Source organism: Budorcas taxicolor, chromosome 2, assembly GCF_023091745.1.
Source record: "Budorcas taxicolor isolate Tak-1 chromosome 2, Takin1.1, whole genome shotgun sequence".
Classification (NCBI taxonomy): domain Eukaryota; kingdom Metazoa; phylum Chordata; class Mammalia; order Artiodactyla; family Bovidae; genus Budorcas; species Budorcas taxicolor.
In genome coordinates, this window is record NC_068911.1 from 166,739,446 (window position 1) to 166,766,417 (window position 26,972).

Consider the following 26,972-nt stretch of genomic DNA (forward strand, 5'->3'; position numbering starts at 1 on the left):
GGTGCCATTGCCTTCTCCGCAAAAAACAGCCTAACTTCCCTTTAACTCTGTCTTTATAACTCACCTAACCAGCAGCACCTCTACTCTGATGGAGTGCAGCAGATATCAGAACCCATTCTAACTAGGTTAAGCAGAAAGGGATTTACTGCCAGGTATTATGTGACCTACAAAATTACTGGAAGGGCTATAAGAAGTATTGGTAGAACTTCCCAGGAACAACTCCTAACCCACAAAACAACAGTTTTCACGATGATAAGAAAGTTATGGCTCTCACTACAGAAACTCACAAAACCAAAAAGCCTCTGCTTTATTTACCAGCAAAATGGGATACTTTTCACCCTCCTCCTCTCACTTCTAAATTCAATTCTCATCTTAGGTGCAAAGGAGTCCAGGAAATCTCCGGCTCTCAGTTCCACCAATATCCCAGTCTTCACTGCCAGCAACTCTCAACAAAGGGCTCTATCTGCATCTACTTCCCCTCCAGTATATTCACACTACTAAACCTGAGGCATCAAGCTTCCTTCCCCAGGACACCACTCCCTACACCCAGCCAAAACACACACACACACACACACACACACACACACAGGACCCTGTGATTGCCCATTAATCTTAAAGTAAAAGCTACAAAGTCTGGCCTCTACCCGCCTCCAGCTTCATCTTGTACCACACTCCCCTTCATTCTCTGTCCTGGCCACAATGGCCTCTTTGTGCCTCTTACTCATTTTCCTCGCATTTGCCACCGGACTTCTGCACATGCTGTTCTAGATGGAACATTCTGCCTTCCTTGCTTCACCCAACTAATTATAATTCTTCCCTGAGGCTATCAGTTCAGGCATATTTTCCTTACAGAAGCCGTCCTGTTTATTCAGGCACTCATTAACACCAGGTACCTCTCCTAGGTAGCACACACTTCCATACTTCCCATTTCCTAGTGAGATCACTGGTGAGCATCTATTTCCCCCCAACCCCAGACTTAAAGCTCTGAAGTCAGGGACCATGTTTGGTTCACAATGTCTGCCCAGTGCTCTGTATTATAAATATTAGTTGGACGACTGACAAGAAGGCCTAGTTCACAGGTCTGAGTTCGAATTTCTCAACAAAACTGTACTCCGGAGGCCAAGAATCGGACATTTCCTTCATCTCTATCTTTCTGAGGGGCACTGAGGAGGCGTTAGTAAAGGCTGCGGAATCATGGCAGTGACAAGTCCGCCTCTTCAGTCAGAGAGGATCCTGGTGGAGGCTAGGAGATGGGCCTTTTCTCCCTGGGATCGCCTGGGCCAGGGCTCTGCACGGAAAACACTGTTGAAGAAGTCAGCCATCGAGGGCCCCAGGCTGAGCAGAGGCTCCCAAAACTCTGCTCCAGGCTAGAAAGGGAACCCAGGCTATGTGCTAAGTCGCTTCAGTCGTGTCCGACTCTGCGACGCCGTGGACTGTAGCCCGCCAGACTCCTCTGTCCGTGGGATTCTCCAGGCAAAAACACTGGAGTGGGTTGCCATGCACTTCCCCAGAGGATCTTCCCCACCCAGGGATCGAACCCACGTCTCTTAGGCTTGGAACCCAGGCTACTACACACCAGAGCTAGGAACTCGGGGCCCCCTTTGCCCCTTGCAATCAAACCTGCATCTGAGAAGAGCCAGCCTCAGACCACTCCAGATCCCACAGCCACCCGCCCCCCGACCTTCCTTACACTTACTCGTTGTCTGCTTCTGGTCTTTCCCTCGCAGCATTGCGCGAAACACCAAAACCCAGTCAGCGAGCTTCCACCCACAAGACACAGCGCGCCTAGGCGGGACTCCAGCTCTATCCACCAATCCTGAATTCGTACTCTAGTGATGTCAGAAAGAACTGGCCAATAACAGGAAAGTTCTCAGGGGGCGGTGCTGAGAGATATACTGGAAGTCGATTGGGTTCTATCGGCCGGAAGTTCTACGGGAAAGACTAAGTCCGAGCCAATCGTGAGGTACCTGAGGGGGTCGGCGCGGTCAGTGGCGGCCTGAGGAGAGCGGCTGCCGCCATGATAGAACAGCAGAAGCGTAAGGGCCCAGAGTTGCCACTGGTCCCAGTCAAGCGGCAGCGGCATGAATTACTGTTGGGAGCGGCAGGGTCGGGCCCTGGAGCCGGGCAGCAGCAGGCGGCGCCGGGAGCTTTGCTGCAAGCGGTGAGTATAAGGAGCAGGCGGCCTTCGGCCCTCAGCTCATCTTCCTCTCTCCTCAGCACCGTGTGATCCTGCGCGGCCCTTAACCCGCACTCCCGGCCGGAGCGGGACTCTCCTAGGAGTTAAAGCAGAAAAACACGGTAAAAGCGGCGTACACCCGGCGATTCTCCCTGCGTTTCTCCATTTGACGCGCGTTTTCAGCGTCTTGACCGCCCTGTGAGGAGGTGTTAGAATTAAGAATTGAGGATCTTGAGCTAAAAACCGAGACCAGGGCTTTGACTTCTTAAATGTTCCAGGGATCCAGTGTAGAATAAACGATAAATTTCAGAAAACTTGGAAGATTGGATGGATGAATGAATGAATGAATGAGGGAAGGGGGGAAATGAATGCCGCTGGCTCGTTTTGGGGACTTGGGAAACTTGCTTTTCCCGTTGTTTCTCTGCACTGGTATTAGTAATAACCAAAGAATAGTTACCATCCGTTGAGCCCTTGTGCTGTGTAAATGAAAACTGCATTAATCTCGGTAACTTCCCAAGAGTTAGGAAATATTATTATCCTAATTTGTAGACGGGGAAACAAAGTTATATAGTAAGTGATAGGACTTCCCTCATAGCTCAGTTGGTAAAGAGTCTCCCTGCAATGCAAGAGACCTGGGTTTGATTCCTGGGTCAGAAGATCCGTGGAGAAGGAAATGGCAACCCACTCCAGTATTCTTGCCTGGAAAATCCCATGGACAGAGGAGGCTGGTAGGCTATAGTCAGTGAGGTCGCAAGAGTCAGACATGACTTAGTGACTAAACCGCCAGGAACAGCTTTTAAACTCAGAATCCATGCTCTTAACTACATTTCCTGTAAAACTGAGGTAGTGATCACACCTCTGCTTCTATCCTGTTAGGCTCAGCTGACAAAATATATGTCTTCCCGCCCCCCCACAACTCCTCAACCAGCTGGTTAGCAAATGTTGACACCACCCTCAAACTATATCCAGACTCACTACCGCTTCTTCCACCTTCCAGCTTCTTTGGTGGCTCAGACAGTAAAGAGTCTGTCTGCAATGGGGGAGACCCAGGTTCAGTCCCTGGGTTGGGAAGATACCCTGGAGAAGGAAATGGCAACCCACTCCTTTTTTCTTGCCTGGGAAATCTCATGGACAGTGGAGCCTGGCGGGCTACAGTTGATGGGGTCACAAAGAGTTGGACATGACTGAGTGAGTGACTAACACTTTCTACCACTTCTATCACTAGCTCCTGGTTTAAGCCATTAGGGCTTCCCTGTTGGCTCAGAGGTTAAAGCATCTGCCTGCCATGTGGGAGACTTGGGTTTGATCCCTGGGTCGGGAAGATCCCCTAGAGAAGGAAATGGTAACCCACTCCAGTATTCTTGCCTGGAGAATCCCATGGACAGAGAAGCCTGGTAGGCTACAGTCCAGGGGGTCGCAGAGTCGGACACGGCTGAGCGACTTCACTTTCCTTTTTTTTTTTTTTTTTTTTTTTTTTTGCGACTTCACTTTCACTTCACTTGTCTCATCTGGCACTATTGCTGTAGGATCCTAATGGAATTCCTGTTTCTGTTTATGGATGCTCAGTCTATTCCCAAACCAGTAGCCAGAGGAATCCTTCTAAACATACGATAATATTACCCCCTGCTGAAAACTTCTCATGGTTTTTCACGTCAGTCAGAGTAAAACTGAAATCTTGGCAATCTTTGCCCTCTTTCACTTGATCTCTCTGACTACCAATTTTCCATTGCTCTCCTTTCTCCAGTCACAGTGGCTTCCACGCTCCTGCTACAAAGTCTTTGCATTTGCTGTGCTGTCTACTGAAATACTCTTCTTCCAAGTGTCCACATGGTTTATACACTCAGCTCTTCCCAGTCTCTGCTCAGATAACACTTTTCCACTCTCCTGACCAGCCCATTTTAAATTGCCATACCTTGTGCTCATCTACATTGCTGCTCTATTTTTCTCCATAACACATGCCACCGTCTATATGTTTTACTTGTTTCTGCTCACCCTCCCTCTTTTCTGTCCTTCCCACTAGAACACAAGCTTCATTTTTTATTTTGTTCAGTACTGTTTCCTAAGTGCCTGGGACAGTACCTGACACAGTATTTCTTGAGTAAATGAGTAAGCTGGAAACTAAGGAGATTTGCAGATTGTTAATAGTGTACTTCTGTCTGGCAAGAATATCAGCCTGGGTTTCTTTGAATTGCCTGCGACTGCAACTGGTCTTAATGTCCAAGACCATAATCAAAACTACTTTCTTCAATAACCTGTACCCTGCAGGGTTGTTGGAAACATTAGTTCAATCATTCATTCATTAAACGAACTAGAGACTGGGAAAACAGTGTCATGTTACACTGGTAAGGTTCCTGCACTACAGAGCCTTTCTCATGGCAGAGCAGGGGAGACAAACTAAACAAATACATAAGAAATGTAATTTCAGATAGTGATAAGTTCTTCAAGGGAAAAAAGTAGTGTTGATCAAATGCAAAAGAGAGGTAGGGTGCTGCTTGGGCTTGAGTGTTCCAGGAATAACTTTCTGGAGAGAAAGCACTGGAAAGGAACCACACACAGAAAGATCTCGGGGAAGAGGCCTCCAGTCGGGGACAACAAAAGATCCTGAGGCAGAAGTAAGTTTAACATGTTTGAGCAATTAAAATCTGGCAATGGGAGAGCAAGTGAAGAAAGAGAGTTAGTGTAACAGACACTGGAAACTTCAGCAACAGAGTATCAAATTGGAGGCATAAGTTATATGAGAAGAGTTGCTGTTCTCTAAATCAGGAGAAATACACTCCATCATTGTTTCCATTGTCTTTGCCCTGTACTCCCGGTTCCCCAACTTTTCGGTCTCCTTTGTATGTAATGACTACACTATACTTCTCTCATTTGTTCAGGGTCCTCCAAGATGTTCCTCCCTTCAAGCCCCAATCATGCTTCTCTCAGGACATGAAGGGGAAGTTTATTGCTGCAAGTTTCACCCCAATGGATCCACCTTAGCATCTGCAGGATTTGACCGATTGATATGTAAGGCATAATTTTTGAATCTGGAGTAATTGCTGTCTGCCAAATACTGATTATTTTTTAAAACTTTCAGTGCTATAAAAGGTATCAGTCTAAATTGGTCACATAACAAACTGTGTGGCTAATATGCTAAAACAGAGTCATGAAAATACTGAATGATTTTGGATGTAGAACTTAGGGTCCATGTGGTAAATACAGTAGGAGTTGTATCACCTGCTGGAAAGTGAGTTGCTCTAGTTTGGGAATTTCCTCTTCATGGAGGCAAATCTTGAGCCGATTTAGCAAGCGTAAACTTTAAGATCTACACTTTAAGGCTAATGAGAGTAAGGAGGAGAGAGAGGTTTTTCCCCAAAGATATGAGTCTCTCTTGATCCATGCTAGGCCTGGTGGCTCAGACAGTAAAGCGTCTGCCTACAGTGCAGGAGACCTGGGTTCAATCCCTGGGTCAGGAAGATCTCCTGGAGAAGGAAATGGCAACCCACTCCAGTATTCTTGCCTGGAAAATCCCATGGACGGAGAAGCCTGGTAGGCTACAGGCCATGGGGTCACAAAGAGTCAGACACAACTGAGCGACTTCACTTCGCTTCACTTGATCCATAGCCTCAGAATCTTAGCATTCAAGAAGGAAGGAGGAAATCCTAACATGGCAACTCACTTGGATAATGTACTTGTCTCTTATTTGGATCTGCTACCAGATTCTCAGCTTCTAGTCAGGAACACCCATTTGGGGAAAATAAGTAGAAATCACATTGAAGAAGTCATGAGAAAAAGCAAAAGAGAAGGTAACAGAAGCATCTGACTTCTTCCTCTGACATCATTTGCCACATTGTGAAATGAAATGGGTCCTTTGACTCCGTTCTTTTAACTGTGCCTCAGGGTGAATGATGTCTGTTTTGATTTCAGTTTCTAGTTCTATGTTCCTTAAACTTACTGGTGGCCAAGTCTCTGGAAGGCTTAGGTATCTTGGCTGAACATACTTTAACTACTGATATATTTAATTTCATCAAACAAACTAGAAGCAGGTTTATCAGCAGGAAAATAACTCTTAAGTAACTTATTATGTATATAGTGTTCCTTAATAATACTTATCAAACTTCACTCTGTGTTGGACCAAGCCCCCTAAAAATTGGAGCTGTCTCTATTCATTTACCTTATTTTACCCCAGCACTTGGAATAGGTATTTAGTACACGTACACTAAGTAAATGTAGTATAAAGTCATTGCCATGTGACCTTCAAGTCAGTTGCAGCTTCCAAAGTTTCCCATAAGTACCATCATTTTGCAGTCTGCTTCTACTCATAGGAGACAACTAGCTGTGAGTGCCAACTTAAGTATGGAAGAAAAATTAGGATTTAAAAAATTATATCCATTATCTAAAATGTTTTTATCTTATGAAATGTGAAAATGCTGCATTATTTTTGTTCTAATGTAAAGAAGATCGATATTGCTGATAGAATTAATGGTGTTTCAAAGGAGTGTAATTTCAGAACTGTTGTTCTAGTGAATTCTTAAGTACCCTTTCCATGGCCAGTAATAGTTTTATTTTGCCTAGTAATGTTCACAGAACCCCTGTCTCCCTAACAGTGTTGTGGAATGTCTATGGTGACTGTGATAATTATGCTACATTGAAGGGACACAGTGGAGCAGTGATGGAACTTCATTATAACACAGACGGCAGGTGAGTATTTTGCATCGTGGATGACAGCTGCTTCTTATATTAATTCTTCTTGGCATCCTTTCATATTGCATCCCTGAGTTTTCTCTTAGGAGATTGTGCTATCAAAAATTACTGCATTTTGAACAACCACTTTATCATCCTATCACTGTCACCCCAAGTAAGGTGTTTATTGTTCCATATGAAAGTCATTCAGTCACATCTGATTCTATGCCACCACGTGGTCTGTACAGTTCATGGAATTCTCCAAGCCAGAATACTGGAATGGGTAGCTGTTCGCTTCTCTAGGGGATCTTCCCAACCCAGAGATCGAACCCAGGTCTCCCACATTGTAGATGGATTCTTTACTGTCTGAGCCACCAGGGAAGCCCATTGTTCCATGTATGTATTTATAATATCTATCTAACATTTCAACAGCCAGCAAACTTTTTCTTTTTTAAGACATAAAATGTAATTTCCGTCTGTAGAAATTAATTACTTTTTATTGTAAAAGTAATGAAACAATCTGTTTCAAGAAAACTTAAAAAAAAAAAAAGGCAGGAAAATGACAAAATACACCACATTTTTACCATTCCAAAGATAATCACTGTTAATATTATGGTATATTTTTCTCAAGATTTTTTCCTAATCAAAACAGTTTGATTTTTATGTATGTGTTAGAACTACTTGTGTAAGTTCCCTGGCAGTCCAGTGTTTAGGACTCAGCACTTTCGCTGCCATGGCCCAGGTTCAGTCCTGGTCGGGGAACTAAGGTCCTGTAAGCCACACAGTCAAAAAAAAAAAGAGCTCTTATACAACACAACCTTGTCTGTTGTTTTTACCCTTAACATTATTCAACTGTCATTATCTGTTTATTATGACATTTATTATAAATATTTTAACAATTGAATAACTTTATAGTAACCATGGGTTATATGAAAATGTAATTCTACAAAGTTAATTAATCCCATTCAGTATTTCAGTAACATTTATTGTCTTACAGCTCTTACCTCTAAAAATTTTAGGGTTCCTTGAATAACTAGGTACATAGCCTTGTGTGTAGTTTTCTTGTTTGAGTGAAGAAATCAGTATAAAATCAATCATAACTTAGAAGTCATTCTCAGAGGCAAAATAAAAGCTTTGATTTTTAGAGAAAGAGTTAGATTTACTGAGCCAGGAATTGCTACTGTCTGTCTTACTTCTGCAGCAGGGAGTGATTATACATTTTCAAGTGGAAAGATGTGTGAAGTGTAGTATATCACAAAGGAGGGAAAGATTGAGAAGACTGCCGTATTAGATGTACAGTATGTCATGGGGACTGACAAAGGGGAAATTTTTTTTACATTTATTAGAGTAGACCTTATAACTGGGTCTAGACTACTATTAGGATTTTGGTACATTGGGTGAGACATTTCCAAAGCAGGTGCCAAACTGTCAGAGCACAGCATGTTAGTGATCTTGAAGACTTGGGTGCATTTTGACAAGTAAGGAAGATAGATTGCTATTCCTTGTCGTCACTTTTTTTTTTCTTCCTCTTGCTTTCTAGTATGCTCTTCTCAGCATCCACAGATAAAACTGTGGCGGTGTGGGATAGTGAAACAGGCGAGAGGGTTAAAAGACTGAAGGGGCATACTTCCTTTGTGAATTCCTGTTACCCAGCCAGGAGGGGCCCCCAGCTTGTTTGCACTGGCAGTGACGACGGTACAGTTAAGGTGGGTGTTGTCTGTCTCTGTTGAGGGTTTCTGAGGTGACAAAATGTTACACTTACCTTGTCTTCCCACCTATGCTATACCCTTCTCTCCACAACTTTGTTTCATCAAACATTTCCCAAAACAGACACTCTTTAAAATACACTTCAGATAATAAGCAGTTGAGGTTTTTTTCTTTTTTTTTATGAATCTATAGACTGTTAAAACCATGTAGAACAGTTGTCACTTGGAATAAAGTAGACCACCATCCAAGAATAATTAGATTCTTTACTTAGTGTTTACTGAATTATGTGACTTTAGGTTCACTTTTCTCATCTTCAGTTTCTCAGTCTTTAGTGACAGTAATATACATGTCTTACAAGGATGTTTTGAAATTTCAGTCAGTGTACAAAAAGGTCAGTACATGTTGTTTTCAAAGCTGTTGCTGAGTGAGGATGGAGCCAGGGTAAGTTAAAGCACTAGAAAGCCCTCTTGCTAGGACCCAGCTGGTTTTTATCCTCAGTATTTACCTAGTTGCTGTAAACTTTAGTTTCTAGAGTTCTGGTGCAATTGATTCTGACAGAGTTTTGCCAGTTTTCTGCTTTTCTAGAGGGACAGTCTTTGGGCACTCAGTACTCTGCCATTTTCATTGATGTAACCTCCTCTCCATATGTGTGTATATATATATTTTTAAATGTAGGTTGTAGCTGAATAATGAATTAAGATCTACAATTTCAAAACACTGGTCTAATATCCTTTGTGCAGAACAAATGAACTAGTAAACATGGTGAAGATGTCCACTCTAAGGGCATTTAATTAACCACATGTATTCAAACTTTTAACAAAGAAGTCTGAAAATACAACCAAAGTGATTTATTCTACCAGCATTCAGATTCGTTGGCAAAATTATAGTCAGTTCTCACCATGTTGATGGGATAATCAGACAAATTTCCGAACAGGGTCCCTTTACAGATGTTTTCACTTCCACAGTCCTTAGATTTATGGGTGTGCTGTGCAGTTGTTTCTTAGAGTGTTGTTATTATAGACTTTCTTGTCCTCTTTTTCAGCTTTGGGATATCCGCAAGAAAGCGGCCATCCAGACATTTCAGAACACCTACCAAGTTTTAGCTGTGACTTTCAATGATACAAGTGATCAGATTATTTCTGGTGGAATAGACAATGATATCAAGGTATTTTAGATGTTTATGTTCTATTTACTTTTCACCTGTCTCCATTTACAGAAGTAAGTCTTTCCAACTTCTTAACTTTGCACTTTATACCACCTAAGTGAAAGATAAATTAGAACGTGTTTTCTTTCTGTCTTGTCTTTATTGACTTCTGTGTCAGGGTTGCATTACAACTTATATGGTCCCTGTTCATCAGGGACCAGGCAGTTTATATGAAGTGAGAAGTCCCTGTGTGGGAACTCTGAAAAGAGTGTATTCCCTAAGTAACAGCATTCGAAACTTTTATTAACCTCCATTGCCTTCACTGAGATAGCAGTAAATCAGTCTGTGATTCTGTACCCTAATCTCTCAGTGTGTCTTTGTTTTTTAAACTATACGAAAGAAGTTTTGGGGGATCCATTGCTAAGAATGTGAGAAGGTAGTGATGTTGACAAAAAGAGGCAATAGACTTCCTAATAGTATAATACAGCTCAAGCTTTCAAGTAATTGCCTTGGAGTCTAATCTCAGTTCTACTGTTCTCTAATTTTTTGTGGCTTCACACTAGTTCTTTAACTTCTTTCACCTTCTGTTTTATGTGTGTAGTAGGGGTTAACAATATCTATCGCGTAGAGTTGTCTTGGGCATTAATGAGCCGAATGCAGTAGAGCACCTAGCAGAGTTCCGGGACATGGCAGGTGCCAGTAAGTATGAAATGTGTCGGGGGATGGGGAGGCGACTCAGTTTGTCTCTGCTTTTACTTATTGGCTTGCTTAGGTATTTCAAAGACTTTGACTTACCTTATGCTTTATCATGAGAGTAGTAATTATTGGGTAAATACTCAACTTCTTATGTTGTTTCGACCTAGAAATTGTACTGTGGTCCCATCTCTCCTTGCCTCCTTTGCTGTTACTATGAATGGAATGTCCTTTTATCTACAGGGAGTCCCTTACATGGAAAGATTTCAACCTTTCTTTCCTGTCTCTGGGACCTCATGCTGTCAGTTTTCCCAAATCCTATCCTTTTAACCAACTGTATTGCTTCTTATTAGCATTTCACCATGCTCAGGTCTTCTCTTGGTAGGGGAAAGAGTCTGCCTTCAGTTCCACATTGTCTTGTTATTGCCCTGTCAGTCTTCCCCTTTACAGCCAAGCCTCTTTAAAGATGGTGATAGTGGTTATGATCATAACACTGTTATCATCATCCTCTAACACTTAAGTGTGTCAGGCATTGTTCTCAATACATGCTGTGCGTGTTTGTCTGTAAGTCGTGTCCAACTCTTTTTTGAACCCTGCCAGGCTCCTCGTCCTTGGAATTTTCCAGGCAAGAATGCTGGAGTGGGTTGCCATTTCCTACTCCAGGGGATCTTCCTGATGTAGAGATCAAACACGCATCTTTTGCATCTCCTACATCAGCAGCTGAATTGCTTACCACTGTGCCACCTGTTGTTCTTAGAGCTTTACATTATAATTCTTTTAAGCCTCACAATGGACCTATGAAATAAGTGCTGTTAATGGCCTTCCCAGGGTCGCAAGTAGTCGGATAGGACTGAACAACTGAGCACACACACAATGCCATTTTACCAATGATTCAAAACCCAGAGTTTGGGCCCAGAGTCTTGCTCTTATTCAGTTCAGTTCAATTTAGTCGCTCAGTCGTGTCCAACTCTTTGCGACCCCATGAATCGCAGCACACCGGGCCTCCCTGTTCATCACCATCTCCCGGAGTTCACTCAGACTCACGTCCATCGAGTCCGTGATGCTATCCAGCCATCTCATCCTCAGTAGTCCCCTTCTCCTCCTGCCCCCAATCCCTCCCAGCATCAGAGTTTTTTCCAATGAGTCAACTCTTCTCATGAGGTGGCCACAGTACTGGAGTTTCAGCTTTAGCATCATTCCTTCCAAAGAAATCCCAGGGTTGATCTCCTTCAGAATGGACTGGTTGGTTGGATCTCCTTGCAGTCCAAGGGACTCTCAAGAGTCTTCTTCAACACCACAGTTCAAAAGCATCAATTCTTTGGCGCTCAGCTTTCTTCACAGTCCAACTCTCACATCCATACATGACCACAGGAAAAACCATAGCCTTGACTAGACAGACCTTTGTTGGCAAAGTAATGTCTCTGCTTTTGAATATGCTATCTAGGTTGGTCATAACTTTTCTTCCAAGGAGTAAGCGTGTGAGAAATCCCCTGAATATTTTCTACACTCACTGTCTTTAATGCCTTATCTCCCTTTCATTTATCGATTCCATGTCTCCTGACACACTGCTCATCAGTCTGGCTCTGCCTTCATTGTTTTATTGACGCTGTTCTCTTCAAGGTCACCAATGATCTCCCTGTTACTAAATCTAGTAGATCCTTTTAAGTCTGTTTTTTTTAAACTTGCTCTGACAATATACTTTCCTACCCTTTTCATCAGACATAGCCATCAGATACCTCTGCAAGCTATTCTGTCTATGCATTTTTTAAATGTCGTTATTTCCCAATGTTCTTTCCTCAGTTTTCTTATTATATACCTTTCCCTGGGCAATTCCCATCTAATTCTGTGACTGTAATTGTCATTTCTATGCAGATAACTCGATGTTCTCAACCCAGATCTTCAGATCCAGACCCATATATACAGCCAGCTACTCAGCATCCCCATTTGGAGTACCTAAAAATTCACCATTTCCAAAATTCAACTTCTCATCCCTTTTCCACCCTATAACTCTTTGGAAACTATAGTCAGAACGTGGGTGCTTAAGTAGATCACCTTAATAGCAAATGCATTATTTCCCTGAGTGAAATTTGGGAACCCACTATTATTAGAATCATTACAGCTTCTAATAGACATGGAGGTGGACTAGTGTTATGTAGCCATGGTAATTCTCATACTTTTAAGTTATTATTATAAAAATGTACATACTGTGAAATTAGATGCTCCCCAGTAGTCTAGTGGTTAGGATTTGATGCACTCCCTGTTGTAGCCGGGGTTCAGTTCCCAATCAGGGCAGCCTTTCCCCTGGGCTTCCCAGGTGGCATAGTGGTAAAGAATCCTCCTGCCAGTGCAGCAGACTTCAAGAGACAGATTCAATCCCTGGGTCGGGAAGATCTCCTCGAGTAGGAAATGATAACCTGCTCCAGTATTCTTGCCTGGGAAATTCCATGGACAGAGGAGCCTGGTGGGCTATAGTCCATGGAGTTGCAAAGAGTTGGACACAGCTGAGTGACTGGGGACACATATGAAATTAACCTCTTTTTAGTATACAGTTCTTTGGATTTTAATGCTTATGTAGATTCATGTAACTACCACAGACAGGACAGAACAATTTCCATCACCCAAAAAAACTTTATAGTACTCTCCTGCATCAAACCCTGTACTCATTCCTAATCCCTACAAACCAGTGATCTCTTCCTTGTCCTATAGTTTCTATTCCAGAATATTATATGAATAGAATCATACAACGTATGACCGTCTGAGACTGACTTTTTAAACTATGAGAATTTGATCTTTTCATAACTGTGGGGATAGACAAGCCTAAGAATAATAATCTTGTGCTAGTAAGTCCTTCTTAAACAGTGTGGCTTATTCTGGGCTCTTTGTCTAAACTGTTTTGTGACCTTCTATAAACAAGTATGCTTCCATGACTCAAACAGTAAAGAATCTGCCTGCAATGCAGGAGATCTGGTTTCAGTCCCTGGGTCAAGAAGGTCCCCTGGAGAAGGGAATGGCTACCCACTCCAGTATTCTTGGCTGGACAAGAATTCCATGGACAGAGGAGCCTGGCAGGCTACAGTCCACTGGGTCACAAAGAGTCGAACACAACTGAGTGACTAGCACTTTTAACTTTCATAAATATATTCAGTTGTACTTTAGTTCTGAAGGGACTGAGTTTCTTTTTAGGTTTTGAAGGTTTTCCGTGTCTTCTCAGATACATATATGTACCTTCTCTTGGATCAGTTTTTTCCTCACAAAGCTAATCTCAGTCTTTGTTGATATATACCAGTTTTGTTGTGAAGTCCAAATTTATCTCAAATATGAGAAATATATAAATAGAGTCCTATGAGTACAGCACTTAATGACTCCTCATCATAGCCTTGTAGGCTTTTTTTTTTTTTTAGCTGAAGTATAGTTGATTTACAATGTTGTGCTAGTTTCTGATATAAAATAGAGTGTTCAGTTATACATATATATTCTTTCTCATATTCTTTCCCATTATGTTATATTACAAGATACTGAATATAGTTCTCTGTGCTATACAGTAAGACCTCATTGTTTATCTGTTTTCTATATAATGTGTTTGTTAGTTACTCTGTCATGTCCAGCTTGCTGCAACCCCATCGACTGTAGCCCAACAGGCTCCTCTGTCCATGGAGTTCTCTAGGCAGGAATATTGAAGTGGGTTTCTATTTCCTCTCCCAAGGATCTTTCCGACCCAGAATTGAACCAGAGTCTCCCACATTGCAGATTCTTTACATCTGAACCACTAGGGAAGCCTGTGGGTTGCCATGCCCTCCTCCAGGGGATCTTCCCAACTCAGGGTTCAAACCCAGGTCTCGCGCATTGCAGGTGGATTCTTTACCAACTGAGCCACCAGGAAAGCCCAAGAGTACTGGAGTGGATAGCCTAGTGGGTTGCCATGCCCTTCTTCCAGGAATCTTCCCGACCCAGGAATCAAATCAGGGTCTCCTGGATTAAAGGTGGAGTCTTTACCAGCTGAACTACCAAGGAAGCATATAGTAGTTTATATCTGCTAATCCCAAACCCCTAATTTATACCTCCCCCATTCCCTCTCTTCTTTTGGTAACTATGTTTTCTATGTCTGTGAGTCTGATTTGTAAATAAGGTTATTTGTAGCATAGTTTAGATTCCACACATACGGGATATATATATATACACACATAGATATGGCTAGTCCTTTGCCTAGAATCCCCAACATTGGATATTGCCTTGACTGGCTTAGTGTTGTCTTTAAGTATGGGCTCAGACATACCTTTTATTTTTTTCCAGCTGCCCTGGGTCTTCGTTGCTGTGCTCAGGTTTTCTCTAATTGTGGCGAACAGGGCTACTCTTTATGGTGGTGCCCAGGTTTCTCACTGCGGTGGCTTCTCTGGCTGTGGAGCACAGGCCCTAAAGCGCATGGGCTTCAGGTGTTGTGGCCCAAAGGCAGAATTTCTCTATGGTGTATGGAATCTTCCTGGACCAGGGATCCATCCTGTGTCCCCTGCATGGGCAGGCAATTTATTTAGTATTTTTGGCTGTCCTGGATCTTCGTTGCTGCACAGGCTTTTCATATGTATCACTATCACAAATTATGCTGCTGTATGCAGTATATCCAATATATCTGCATGTAAAGCTTTCCATATTTAATTAATTGCTTAGAATAGATTTCTAGATGAAAATCAGTGTGTTAGCAAATATAAGGATAGTTCATGTTTTGTCTTCAGTTGCCAGATTATTTCTTGATAATAGCAGTTAATAAAGATGCTATTTGAAATTAGGTTGCTTTAGTTATTTTATTTTGCTCCTGTATAACGAAGGGGTATGCTAGAGAAATGTGAAACCATCCATAGAATTTCAGTCTTCTCCCTATTTAACATCATCCTGTTCTGACATGCTTAGGGATGAGTAACTGTTCTTGGACTCAGAAAGACTCTTAATAGTACTCAGGCCCTCATAAGTTTCTTTTAAAAATCCAAAAGGGAGGGTCCTTTTCCATCAGAAATAGACTCAGAAAATATCAAACCTGAAAGGGACTTTAGACATCTCATTATCTCTCTTATTGTACAGGTGACTAAAGCAAAGCCCTAAAAAGTTAAGTGATTTGGCCAAGATCAAATAGTCTGTGGTAGAGCCAGGACTCTCCAGAGGGCCAGTAGTCTTACAACTCATATTGCTTCTGCTCAATTAACAAGTATCCTTTAAGCAGACAGGGGTTTACCAGTCTTGGGCTTGCTTGACAAATCGTGCACTGCCTTACTACGTTAGGAAGCACTCCTGAAGAGCCTGGTTTTTGTTTGCTTCTCAGTCTCTCAGAGAGCACTGCCTGTTCTGGGACAGGAGGAACAAATAGAGAATGGAAGCCCCTCATAAAATCTGGAGTGAGCAAATTCTGATTATATTTGTAAACAAACACACAGTTCCTGTTGGGCTCTTGAGATTTTCTTCCTAGGTATAGGATTGTGGAGTCAGAGGGAAATGAATAAATGAAGAAAATGTGCTTTTACTTGGTGGCTTGAAGATCTTGTATGGGGAGGTAATGGCCTCCCCATTACCCACTTGGAAAGCCAGCTGTTTAGTGTTTAACAGCACACCACTGGGCATGAACCACATCCTGCCCCACTTTCTCAATTTCTATGAGGAACTAGGGAAACTTATCTTTATCTTCTTGTAATCTTGAGCTCTAGTCAGAATGGGAGGTCAGTTGGTGATTTATTTTTTTTTAATGTAGTCCCATCTGTGTTCTCATCCTTTACAATTATTTGGGCCAGAAGGCTCTTTGTAGAATCTGATCAACTCATTCCACTACTCTACCCTTCTGTGGCTCCCCAGTGAGGGAAGTAAAATCCAAGCCAGTCATTCAAAACCTTTCGTGAGCTGCCCTTTGCCTGCCCATCACTCAGGCATTGTCTGCTTCCTCTGTGCCCATTTCCCTATAACCCAGCAATTTTTTCATGTCCCTCTGCTTTCATGCATCATCTTTGCCTGGAAATAACCTTCTACTTTGTCTAAATAAAGAAGTACTTCTTGGGAATTCCCTGGCAGTCCACTGGTTAGGATTCCGTGCTCTCACTGCCAAGGACCTGGGTTCAGTCCTTGATCGGGGAACTAAGATTCCACAAACTGCGTGGGATGGCAATAAATCAGTAAATTCTTTTTCCATGCCCTGCTCAAGTGCTTTATTCTTTGTGAAACCTTCCCTTTCTCACTTCCATCCATGTACCATGGCAACATTAATCCCTCTGCCCTCTTGGCTATTGCCCCTTGTGCAGGCCTCTTATCACTTGTTTAGCTCCTTGAGAACAGAACATTTCTTTTATCTCCAACAGTGCCTGCCACAATCACTGAACAGCTGATTAGGACATCTGCAAAATATTTTGCTTAAATTACTGCCCTACTCACTCTTCCTCTGGCAAATCCCAGATACATTTTGGGTATACAAAACAATGTGTGCAGGCCCCAAAGTGGAAAGTCTGGAAATAGCTCCCAAGTGCTGCGAAGGATGATGAATTTATTCTCCTAAAGAGCTAAAGGTTTCAACAATGCCTTCTCTGAAGAGAAGGAACAATGGCTTGAACAAAAAATGTCAGCCACTTCAAGCTTTCCTGATTATTGAGGCAGTAAACATCCTGACACAAAAATGATTGTGTATGAAGTGTGTTGGATTCCACACATGAATGAGTTATTGATGGGGAAAGTGGAGTTGTCTGCTGTATGTATTGCTTTGACAAACTCATTTCTAGATGAGGAAGGTGCCTTGCTTAAAGGGACAGCAGAAAATTTGTTCAAGTTAGAAAAACTGTGGCCACATTAAATCAAATTTGGATGAAATTTTGTATAACAACAGTGACCTTAACAGAACTGCTGTTCTTTTTCCATATGACATTCCAGACCATTTCTATTGCCTTTAATGTATTTCTTTTATGTAATTATAAATAACTATTTTATATTTTTCTTATTTGCTTAATAATAGTTTATTTATAAACATTTTTGCATTCGATCTTCAGAGTGTTTTTAGGATTTGCTTAATAATGGCAACCAATTAGAGGGCCTGCTGTGTACCAGTATTCTATCTGTAATCCTCACAGAAGCCCTAAGAAGTAAATGTTATCCCCATCTTACAGACCAGAAACAGGCTCAGAAGGGTTAGTGGCCCAATAATACAATACATAACTCTTTAAGTTGCAGTGACTGATTCAGTCTGGCCCTAAATCCTCACTCATTCCACTCTGGTCTTCAAACGCTAACATAAGCGCTCGTTGTGTTACAGTGTGTGTATGAAACCATTTATTTTTTTCTGTTTGACATTAGGTTATTTTCAGCTGAACTGTTTCCCTTACCTTTCCTAACCAGAAAACCATGAACTTACAATTTATTTTTCTTTTAATAAATATGCTTTTCCATCAGATGTATGTGTGTGTATATGTATTATGACATTAAATGAACATTTTTAAACCTCTGTTTTTGCTAATATGCAAATATGTGTTTTGTACATTTTACATGCAATCAAATGCCGTTTTCAAATGAAGTCATTTAACTGTTTTTATATAGTTGTTTGTAATAGTTTGTTTCTAGTTGCAGAGAATCATAGATTGTGTTTTAAAAGCTACTTTTTTTTTTAATTCCTAATACATTTTGTTATGAATTAAAAATAGCCTCTTTAAATCCTCTTATTTTTTGTTAAACTTAATATTTGGCAGTCATTAGTTTATATTTTTCTAGCCAAACTTAGTAACTTTAACTCTGTTTTTAGAAAGACAGGAGTTTTTCCTTCTTTGATTTTGTGGTAAAGGAGTGCTTGGCCCAGAGGCAGATTAAGAAGGGATACCAATTTTCCCAGGCAGTTGACTCTTTAATAACTGTTTCTTTGCTGTTCACAATTTGATTTCTGGGAGTGTCACCTTGTTTTGTTTTGTAGGTCTGGGACCTGCGCCAAAATAAGCTGACCTACACGATGAGAGGTCATGCAGATTCAGTGACTGGCCTGAGTTTAAGTTCTGAAGGCTCTTACCTCTTGTCCAATGCAATGGACAATACAGGTAACTTTGGAAAGGAAAGCTGTCCATGTCAGTCACTGTAGAACCTAAATAAAATGGGCATTAGGTGCTGGAAATATGTGCTGGGGTAAAAGAGAGTCCAAGGAAAGAGCCCAGGATGGCTTGCAGGTATCCACCAAGGCAATTAGGAAAACAGATTGTAATAGAAAAAGCTTTAGAAGAGATGGTCAAGAAGCCAGGATGATAGTCCCAAATCTTCCATCTAATCCCTGAACATCTTTACACATAGCATTTGTTCTTTCTGGGCATCAGTTTCTATACTGATAATGTAGACAGTACCAAGCTCAGATGATTAACAGACCTATTGATATCTCAGTTGTATTCTTTCTGCCAGTCTATTTTCCCTCCCTACTCCAAAACCATTGATGTGACAAGAGGTCCTCATTAAAACACCTCAATATTCTGGATTTACACTAAGACATTTGTTCTTTCTTCACTTGTTTTTGAGTTGTTGGGTGGGAAGATATGTTTTCCATAGCAGAAAAGGAAGATGACATCTTGGATTAAATGCTTAATATTGGAAGAGTTTGGAAATGCCCCTCTGGTATACTAAAATGTTTTCACTAATATCTTGTAATGAAAACTGTGCCTAACCCTCAAAGTGAAGTGAAAGTCGCTCAGTCGTGTCCAACTCTGCAACCCCATGGACTGTACAGGCCATGGTTCATGGAATTCTCTAGGCCAGAATGCTTGAGTGGGTAGCCTTTCCCTTCTCCAAGGAATCTTCCCAACCCCAGGATTGAACCCAGGTCTCCCACACTGCAGGCAAATTCTTTACCAGCTGAGCCACAAGGGAAGCCCAAGAATACTGGAGTGGGTAGCCTATCCCTTCTGCAGGGGATCTTCCCAACCCAGGAATCAAACCAGGATCTCCTGCTTTGCGGGCAGATTCTTTTCCAACTGAGCTGTCAGGGAAGCCTAGCACTCAAGGAGTGCTCAATAAGTACTTGCTGAATGAATGAACATCCTTGCCTTCTGGCTGTATTCTCAGCTGAATAGCAAACTTTCATGTGTAGTTTCACCTTTTTATGCCTGTTTGACTTCAAGGGTTGTTGGCTTTTTTCCCATATTCAAGTAAAATGATATCACTCAAATTTCACTGTACAGTTAGCTTTAGTTAACAATGGCTGTGGCCACTGCTTACTGTGGGTATTTATATCCTATTTCAGTAGATTTTTGATTGTCTAATTCTAGCATTGTTTGTTAAAAGGAAAGATTAAAAAAAAGAAAAAAAGTGAAGTCACTCAGTCGTGTCCGCTCTTTGTGACCCCATGGACTGTAGCCTACCAAGCTCCTCCGTCCATGGGATTTTCCAGGCAAGAATACTGGAGTGGGTATACCATTTCCTTCTCCGGGGGATCTTCCCAACTCAAGGACTGAACCTGGGTCTCCCTCATTGTAGGCAGACGCTTTACCGTCTGAGCCACCAGGGAAGTCACTAAAAGGACCGTGAGATTCCCTAAATGGTTTTTAAAGTAAAAATAAGAATTTCTTATAGGTATATAATAAAAATTACAAATTCTTTTTATTATTTATCACTGCCAATCTTAAAGCCCTTTCATGTATCATCTTATTTGACCTTTAAAATTTTTTTTTTAAAAGAGCAAGTGGCATTCTCATTTTACAAAGACACCCAAAGCACAGAGAATCTCACTGTTTTCCTGATATTTTCCCCGTATATATATAGCAGAGCTAGAACTGGATTCAAAGTTCACTTTTTCTATATTGGCCTTGTTTACAGTTAAACTGTCAGATTTTCCTGCGAGCATAATTGGAAAAGCTTAGTCCCAAGTTTGATTTTTATAGACTGATTTTCACAGTAGTCAGTGGTATTTAGATTGTCATGTTGAAACTTTGCTAAATGTGACTCAGGATTGGCAGAGGAATCATTTGCAAAATGTTTTGTTGAAATCAGTATCACACTCAACTACTTTCTGTTGCAAATACCCAGCAGTGTGTTTGACATTTTCCCTTCCTACCTTCTCAGTTTTCCTCTGTGTCTTTAGTCCCTATGAATGAAACTTGGATGCATTTCATTCCCATTAGTAAAAGAAAAAAGGCTTATCAAGTAGCATTGTACCACGTTGGTCTTTCTCCACCCAGGAAATAGCATCTGTCATTGACATGATACTGATTTCAGCTGGGTTCTCAGGAGGCCACTGTTTGATAACTGTTTTGTTTTGTTTGTTTGAATTTGCAGTGCGGGTCTGGGATGTCCGGCCATTTGCTCCCAAAGAGCGGTGTGTGAAGATATTTCAAGGAAATGTGCACAACTTTGAAAAGGTGAGTTCTGCATGGCAGAGGAATTTTACTGTCCGTTTGATTCAAAGAAACATTTATGATGATGCTAAGGATATAGAGATTAATAGCTCTACTTAGAAGGAGCAGCATTCTGATAACACTTTTGTCCATCAAAACTGCTCTTGCCAGAAATAAACTGACAGCAGCATAGGCAAGGAGGCAATCACATAGGCATATAGTGATGGAGTCCTTCTCAAATTTAGGATTTCCCACTTCAACAAGATGCTTCTGTCTTCTTATTCTTTGGGAACTTTGACTCTCACAGGTCAGTGTTCCATATGGGACTTGGACTCCCATGGCTGCTACCCAGATGACCTCCCTCACCCTCCCAGTGACCAGCTATTAGAGTCCTCAGATACATCCCTTCCCTCAGTAAGAACCACAGGCCAAGCTCTGAGAGAAATTTTTCCTAAACTCTCAGATGAGCTCTTCAAAGCAGCTTTTCCTCCAGACATTTTGTAAATATAGACTAATGTTTTCCTTTTGAGAACTCATTAAGTTTCAGTTTCACTGAATCTTTTAATTGATTTCAAAATCAAAGAATTTATTTAAAGATAAATCAAATTTTATCTTTTGTTAGAATTGATTGTATTTTCCTTCAAGATAAACAAAAAATTTAATTAGCATCCAGATAAATGAGCAAAAGAAGCCCCCATTAGTAGGCAGAACAAAATTTTACAGCCAGGTCCACTGTTAATTTACTGTAAATTAAGCAGTTTGGGTTTGAAATATATCAAAATAGGCTGTCTTGGGCCACAGAATATAAGACAATTGTTGATTATATGTAGCAGAATACTTAAAACTCTGCTCAAAGGAGGATTTCTCTAGCAGTCCAGTGGTTAAGACTCCGCACTTCCACTGAGGGGAGCACAGGTCCATTCCCTGGTCAAGGAACTAAGATCCTGCAGGCCATGCAGCACAGCCCAAAAAAACCAGAAAACAAAAATTGTACTTAGGAATTTAAAATCTCTTAGTGATGCTATAGTCTAATAGAGAGGGGTACATACATTTGGTACATTATTGTATTCATTGGATTCCTACCTGTTCATCATTATAGAATCTTCTGAGATGTTCTTGGTCACCTGATGGAAGCAAGATAGCAGCTGGCTCAGCTGACAGGTAAGGATTACTGGACATGAGGTAAAGAATGATGTAGCTATGCAGGTATCTTCTCATGTTTAATACATTAAGTGCCAGTACCGAGCCAGAGCAAACATTGAGTTATAGCTGTACTCAGAGATGAAGCTGTACGTAGTGCAGTCTGAAGGGTTTAAAGATCACGTGGACAAATACATCGTTTCTACCCTCTTTGGATACATTTTAAACCTGGAAGGTATACAGTTTTTCTTTGTTTGTTAGATTGCCTTTGCCAGTGAAATAAAATTCAGACTCCTAATCTGGCTCCAGTTCTCTTCATGAGATTCTTCTGCCATGCTTTAGTTCATTCACAGACATGTTGTGTTATTACATACTCCTCCCCCACCATCAGTCACCACAGTGCTTCACTCACATGGAACTTCTCCTGTTCTTACATCCCTTCTGCCTCCTCCATTATCCAGACTCCTATATTTTCCTAGTAATCTACCTATATTGTATCTATAAACTTACCTGGCCCTCTCTCTCTCCCTTACCTGTTGGGCATTACTAATTGCTCTTTGTCTGGGTTGTAACCACATTATATACACCTAACCTTTATTAGCAGTCATTGCATCTTACAGTAAGACAAATATGGTGGGGCAACCCCTACTAAATTATTTGCTCCTAGAGATCAGGGAATGAATCTTGCTCATCTCTGAATCCAGGGAAGTGCTTGACCTATTCTAAGCAATATTGCATGAATGAATTCCTAGCTCAAAGATGGTCAGATTTTGTCCTGCATATCAGCTCAGCTATTAGTAATAGCCGACCGTGTTGGGGATGATTCAGAGCTGGATCTGAGTTCAGTGAGAAAAGTGTCAAGATTGCTTGGTGAGGGTGTGGCAGAATGCAGGCTAGATATTTTCTAACCCTGAGCTGAATCAGTTTACACTGCCTGAGGAATTAAATGATGAATGAGAAACAGAGAAGGTAGAGAATTCTTCAGTGAGATGCTATTTTATTTGGTATGCCTACGGTGACCTTATTTGGGAGGGAATCATGTTGAATAGGGATATTCAAGTGCCCCAGGCTTTTGGGCCACAGTGTGGGATGGTAAATAATGACGAGGCCCTGGGGACTTACCTGGAGGCCCAGTGACTAAGACTCTGCTCCCAAAGCAGGAGGCCGGGGTTCGATCCCTGGTCGGGGAACTGGACCCCACATGCCACAACTAAAGATCCCTCATGTCACAACTGAGACCTGGCGCAGCCAGATAAATAACTATTTTACTTAAAAAAGAATGATGAGGCACTCGGATGGCAGACTCTGGTGGGAAACGTTGTTAGCCCTCTTCTGCTTAACCCCAACTTAGAGATTTTCCTGCTACTCAATGAAAACAGGCATCATCTTATAAGCAGTAAGCCTTTCCCAGGATAGCTTGGGCTTTCAGCATATTCTGGAGTTTTCTCCTACTTGGGGCTCTAGCACAACCATAAAGAAGCCTCACTTTGATTTGTCCCACACCCTTCTGACCTGTGAACAATTCTGAATAGAAGATTCCAGAATCCATTTTTTCCCCTTGGCATGTTTAACGCCAGGGGAAAATGGGTGAATATTTGAGTATTTTATGGCGGGGGAAAGGACCCAGGTAAAACTGTGCCACATTGCTGGTTTGAGTCCTGGTGGTTTAGCAGGTTACCTTGAAGAGGGGATCTAAAGGATTTTCAGTTGCCAGGTTTCTAAAGAAGACCTTGAAAAACAGGTCCACGGCTCAGAAGTCTTACATTCTGACAGAGTAAGAACCATTCTGTGTATTTGTACATGATTTTCAGCAGAGATGTATCTTTCCTGTGTGATTAAGCTTTTAAATGATATCTACCTAGCTATTCTGAGCAGTTTGTTTCTGACACTGGCTTTTTCTAGCTTTTGGTGTCCTCTCTTCCCTCTTTCCCTCCCCACCGTTCCTTTAAACCTTGCATGTGGAAGCATGGCTCTGGTCTAGGGAAAAGCCTGTCTGTCTACCTGCTGAGGGTTGGCCACATTTCACAGGCCACCTCACCAATTAGCCTCAAGTCAACAAGCGCTCTGTTACATAAGGAGCCTGATTCCTGCCGAATGTTGCCATCCCAGAATAAGGAGAGGATAAGGCCCCTCTAAATTTAGCATCTAATTGGCAGCCATGGAAAGTGAGGCCTTAAAGTAAACCCTTGGAGATCTGGGCTTCTGCTGGCTTTTATATGCCTGGATAATGTATCCTTCTCAGAAAACTGCTTTTCAGCTTGGCCTGAATTTGGCAAATTTCTCCTCGCTACTTGCAATTCACCTAGCTCCTCCTGTTCAGATTTTAAACCTTTCAAGAGTTCCTATCAAGGACCATGATGAGATCACTGGTCAGTCTCTGCTGTGAGTGATTTATTCAGTGTATTGATTTCATGTGATTGTGTTTTGATAACAATTTATTCATCATAACAATAGCTATCATTAATTCTGTGTACTGGGTACTTTGCATACATTATTTCGTTATTTCTCTCAACCAAGCTGTGAGATCAGCATTGTCTCCATCATTACTCCATCATATGTCTAAGAAAAGAGGCCCTCAGAGAAGTCAGATAAATGTCTAAAGGCTACTTAGCTATTAAATAGTTGAATTGAGACTTGAACCCAGAGCTTAACATTCTTTTTCACTATGCCACCTAGCCTTAGCTGGATTAATGAGGACAGTTACTGTGTGTGACAAGACACTAGGAAAAACCTGAGCATTAGAGCCAAGGAGTCTGTAGACAGACGGGGTTCCCTCTCTTTCACTTTGCATGGAGTTTTTATTTAGTTCCTATGGAGCCTAAACCTTGTGAGCTACACTGTAATTAAGAAGTTCTTTTTTTTTCCCTTCATTTTAAACTAAAAATGTAATGTTCAGAACTAGGCATTTTATAATCATGTACTGATGAGTATACCCTTTTAGGTGTTAATTGAACAAAACAAATATGTGAATAATTGGTATAACCTGTTTGAAAATCATCATCCTTTTAAATGTACCAGCATATTTTCTTTGCATGGTCATGTGAAGATAACATCTGTTTATTTTACTTTCAGCTTAAAATGACCCAAATAAGGCTGAAGGTCAAAGAAACTTATTTTGGCAGGGGTAGAGGGAGTGAGAAGTGGCAAGGGATGCAAGGCATTTGAAGGTAGTAAGAGAAAGGAGAATACTGGAATATATATTAATAATTGTAATTTTAATTCTTCCACTGAGCCACTGGTGAACTGTGTAACCTTGGAGAAGTCACTGTACCTTAGTTTTCTTTTCTGTAGAATAAGTTTAGACTAGTTAATATCTGTTGGCCCCTTCCCATGCTAGAATTCAGTGTTTTTCTGCCCATGAATTCAGTGCAAGATCTGGATCAAGTGTATATTTGGGTTTAAGACATTCCTGGGTACATATGAAGTTAACTACACCCTAATTATATTGGATGCTCTTTTTTATTAAAAATATTTACTTATTTATGGCCGCATCAGGTCTTAGTTGCGGCCCTCCGGATCTTTCACTGTCGCATGTGGGCTTCTTTCTAGTGGTGGCACGCAGGCTCAGTAGCAGCAGCATATGGGATCTTAGTTGCCTGACCAGGAATTGAGCCCATGGTCCCGGCATTGGACAGTGGATTCTTAACCACTGGACCACCAGGGAAGTCCCTGGGTGCTCTTTAAAGATTTCTGTGTGGGAGCTGTAGGAAGAACCATTTGTCTGTCTTCTCTGTGATCTTTCCTACTTCAGAAGCTTGTATTGGAAAATACCAATAATTTAACTATTCCTGTTTCTCCACTCAGTTACTCATGGGCAGGATCCATGCCTTATTTGTAATCTATATTCCTAGTTTCTAAACATCAGAGCACAGTTCAATAAGTATGGAGTGACTAAATAAAAGGTTGCTTCCACTTCCCTTAAAAAGCCATACTTCTTCCTTAGCTTCAGTTCCAGGATGCCTTAGCCTTACTCTTCATGATATTTGCAGGTTTGTCTACGTCTGGGATACCACAAGCAGGAGGATTTTGTATAAGCTACCGGGCCATGCTGGCTCCATCAATGAAGTGGCTTTCCATCCCGATGAACCCATCAGTAAGTCTGTCCTGACTGGAGTTTACTTGCTTCAGGTCTATGATCCAGTGGTATAATTGGATAAAAGAATGATGTTTCTTAATGTTCAGATATAAACCAGAACTTAACTTACCTTTTATTGGCTAGCTAAGCTAAATAATGGGACTTGAATTTCTGAGAAAATATAACTTTTTCCAGGGCTATGAATAACAAGCAGAAGCACATTTACAAAATGACTAGCATAGACATTGATTCTTCTCTTCTAGAATGACTGAGATCTTTTTCTTAAGGCTTGACTGACAAGGAAAATCAAGATTTAGACCCTGATAATATATTTCCCATAGCACGGTCCACCCTCATGGTTTTGAAAGAATTCAGATTGAAAAGCCAAGCTATAGTTTCCTGTGAATGGTGATTAGGAGGAAGGGAATGTAAGCTAAGTCCAGTTGCTCTTTTATACCAAAATTGCCTCTTGACATAAGAGTCCTTAAACACCAAGTCTCCTTGAGCCTTCATTACTTCCAGTTATCTTCTCTGTTCTCTTCACCTCAGTTCTCTCAGCGTCCAGTGACAAGAGACTGTATATGGGGGAGATTCAGTGAAGATATGGAATGGAAGACTCCAGAAGACTGCTTGACCCTGAGACCTCAAACAGCATAAGTGGCACCAAATGATGTCCAAGCCAGCATCCTCCCTTCAGATGAAGATTGTTAGTAGCAAGAAGTGAGGAGGAGGTAGCCATGTTCCAAACCACCAGTGTCCCAGTTCGCCAGGATGACTAAGGCAAGCTTCCAGTGGCCTCTTAAAACCACCTGCCCGATTTTAGGGGTTGTTCTATTTTTTCCTCTTTTTTTTTTTTTAAATAAGGCTTCTTCAAAAGGACAGACATTGGTTGGTTCATCATTTCCTGTTTCCTAATCTAGGCTGAAGACAGGGAATGTGACTGAAATGTATTTGTCGGGGGTTTTTGTTTGTTTGTTTTTTTAGTTCAATAACTTGTATATTTTCTTTCTTTGTTTTTCTGACTCATTTTGTATTAAAAGCCAACTAGATGCCTTTTTA

The 26,972-nt window shown here is 41.3% G+C and overlaps 1 protein-coding gene across 1 annotated transcript; it reads left to right on the top strand.

Annotated features, from left to right (window-relative positions):
- Positions 1-2,000: 2,000 nt before the first annotated feature.
- Positions 2,001-26,972, top strand: SNRNP40 (small nuclear ribonucleoprotein U5 subunit 40). Its single transcript, XM_052663884.1, has 10 exons — positions 2,001-2,161; positions 5,053-5,182; positions 6,763-6,856; positions 8,379-8,544; positions 9,588-9,710; positions 18,301-18,421; positions 20,640-20,722; positions 21,798-21,859; positions 25,828-25,931; positions 26,463-26,972. The coding sequence occupies exons 1-10, from the start codon at positions 2,018-2,020 to the stop codon at positions 26,510-26,512; spliced, it is 1,077 nt and encodes a 358-aa protein (XP_052519844.1). The 5' UTR covers positions 2,001-2,017; the 3' UTR covers positions 26,513-26,972.

Bases quoted from the DNA above. Each gene is read 5' to 3' on its own strand.
- SNRNP40 (XM_052663884.1), top strand. From the start codon at position 2,018: ATGATAGAACAGCAGAAGCGTAAGGGCCCAGAGTTGCCACTGGTCCCA. The intron at 5,183-6,762 runs GTAAGGCATAAT...TCTCCCTAACAG, and splicing joins AGGATTTGACCGATTGATAT to TGTTGTGGAATGTCTATGGT. The intron at 25,932-26,462 runs GTAAGTCTGTCC...TCTTCACCTCAG, and splicing joins CCATCCCGATGAACCCATCA to TTCTCTCAGCGTCCAGTGAC.